This window comes from Electrophorus electricus, chromosome 8, assembly GCF_041902795.1.
Source record: "Electrophorus electricus isolate QZ-2024a chromosome 8, ASM4190279v1, whole genome shotgun sequence".
In the NCBI taxonomy this organism is placed as follows: domain Eukaryota; kingdom Metazoa; phylum Chordata; class Actinopteri; order Gymnotiformes; family Gymnotidae; genus Electrophorus; species Electrophorus electricus.
This window is the reverse complement of record NC_137504.1, coordinates 33,762,501-33,765,000: the sequence shown is the minus strand read 5'-3', so window position 1 is coordinate 33,765,000 and position 2,500 is coordinate 33,762,501. Positions and strand designations below refer to the sequence as shown.

General features: G+C 44.4%; 1 protein-coding gene across 1 annotated transcript in view; it reads right to left on the bottom strand.

Moving 5' to 3' along the window:
• rxfp2l (relaxin family peptide receptor 2, like) overlaps positions 1–2,500 on the bottom strand; it is a 32,262-nt gene that overhangs the window by 21,448 nt on the left and 8,314 nt on the right. Inside the window, 2 exon segments of the mRNA XM_081719815.1 lie at positions 624–695; positions 1,519–1,590. Coding sequence (XP_081575941.1) covers positions 624–695; positions 1,519–1,590 — 144 coding nt within the window.

Here is a 2,500-nt window from a genome sequence, read left to right as displayed (position 1 = left end):
CTGTCGGTGTGTGTCTGTCTGTCTGTCGGTGTGTGTCTGTCTGTCTGTCTGTCTGTCTGTCTGTGTCTGTCTGTCTGTCTGTCTGTCTGTCTGTCTGTCGGTGTGTGTCTGTCTGTCTGTCTGTCTGTCTGTCTGTGTCTGTCTGTCTGTCTGTGTCTGTCTGTCTGTCTGTCGGTGTGTGTCTGTCTGTCTGTCTGTCTGTCTGTCTGTCTGTGTCTGTCTGTCGGTGTGTGTCTGTCTGTCTGTCTGTCTGTCGGTGTGTGTCTGTCTGTCTGTCTGTCTGTCTGTGTCTGTCTGTCTGTCTGTCTGTCTGTCTGTCGGTGTGTGTCTGTCTGTCTGTCTGTCTGTCTGTCTGTCTGTCTGTCTGTCGGTGTGTGTCTGTCTGTCTGTCTGGCTGTCTGTCGGTGTGTGTCTGTCTGTCTGTCTGTTGGTGTGTGTCTGTCTGTCTGTCTGTCGGTGTGTGTCTATCTGTCTGTCGGTGTGTGTCTGTCTGTCTGTCTGTTGGTGTGTGTCTGTCTGTCTGTCTGTTGGTGTGTGTCTGTCTGTCTGTCTGTCGGTGTGTGTCTGTCTGTCTGTCTGGCTGTCTGTCGGTGTGTGTCTGTCTGTCTTACTGTCTTACTTACAGTTTTTGCAGGGAGAAAAGGCCAGAAAATGCTTTCTTAGAGATGATCTCTATACTGTTATTCTCCAGATGCCTGGGGGACAGAGAGAGGGAGGAAGGGAGAGAGAGAGAGAGAGAGAGAGAGAGAGAGAGAGGGAGAGGGAGGTGAGGGGTGAGAGAGAGAGAGAGAGAGAGAGAGAGAGAGAGGGAGGTGAGGGGTGAGAGAGAGAGGGAGAGAGAGAGAGAGAGAGAGAGAGAGAGAGAGGGAGGAAGGGAGAGAGAGAGAGAGCGAGAGAGAGAGAGAGAGAGAGAGGGAGAGGGAGGAAGGGAGAGAGAGAGCGAGAGAGAGAGAGAGGGAGGTGAGGGGTGAGAGAGAGAGAGGGAGAGAGAGAGAGAGAGAGAGAGAGAGAGAGAGAGAGAGAGAGAGAGAGAGGGAGAGGGAGGTGAGGGGTGAGAGAGAGAGAGAGAGAGAGAGAGAGAGAGAGAGAGGGAGGTGAGGGGTGAGAGAGAGAGAGAGAGAGAGAGAGAGAGAGAGAGAGAGAGAGAGAGAGAGGGAGGTGAGGGGTGAGAGAGAGAGAGAGAGAGAGAGAGGGAGGTGAGGGGTGAGAGAGAGAGAGGGAGAGAGAGAGAGAGAGGGAGAGAGGGAAGGAGGAACGTATGGAGGAGAATGATGTATCAGTGCTAGACCAAATAAAAAGGTTTTTCTAAAGATTTGTCTTTTTTTTGGCATAATCAAAATATATAAATAAATACATAAATACATAAATAATCAGTTGATTCAAGTTGAATGAATCAATATTCAGATCATATTGTCAGGTTTCAGTGTACTGGGTGGGGATGTTACATGTCAGATCTCCACAGTCATCTGCAGCCTGACACAGAGGAAGAGGAAGAGGGATGAAGAATGCATCACTTACAGTCTCTCCAGGTGTTTGTAACGGATGAAGATATCAGGAAGGAGAGATACCAGCCCGTTGCTGTTCAGCTCACTGCCTCAAACAGGAAAGAAATTATCATTAGTGTTTGTATATTGTTACCATAGCAACAACTTAGCATTACGACAAAGTTAGCATAGCATAACATGCTGATGGAATAGCGTTAGTATACCATTATCAGTATTATCATAGCGTTACCGTAGCATTAGCATAGGGTAAAAGTGTGCGATAAATGCTGTAAATGTTAGCATAACGTTACTATAGCATTACCTTACCATTAGCATAGTGTTAGCATAGTGCTAACATAATGTTAGTATAGTTAGTATAGTGTTAGCATAGTGTTAGTATAGTGTTAGTGTAGTGTTAGTAAAGTGTTGGTATACTGTTCGAATAGTGTTAGTATAGTGTTAGCATAGAGTTAGTAAATTGTTAGTAGAGTGCTAGTATAGTGTTAGTGCAGTGTTAATGTAGTGTTAATATTGTGTTAGTATAGTGTTAGTGTATTGTTAGTGTAGTGTCAATATAGTGTTAGTGTAGTGTGAGTGAAGTGTAAATATAGTGTTAGTGCAGTGTTAGTGTAGTGTTAGTGTTGTGTTAGTATAGTGTTAGTGTAGGGTTAGTGTAGTGTTAGTGTAGCGTCGGTATAGTGTTAGTATAGTGTTAATGCAGTGTTAGTGTAGTGTCAGTATAGTGTTAGTGTAGGGTTAGTATGGTGTTAGTATACTGTTAGTGAAGTGTAAGTGTAGTGTTAGTGCAGTATTAGTGCAGTGTTAGTGTAGTGCTGGTATTGTGTTAGTATAGTGTCAGTATAGTGTTAGTATAATCTTAGTGTAGTGTTAGTATAGTGTTAGTCAAGTGTTGGTATAGTGTTAGTGCAGTGTTAGTGTACTGCTAGTATTGTGTTAGTGTAGTGTTAGTTCCCTAAAAAAGGTAAGGGAACCCCATATTGTTTACTGTATATTTG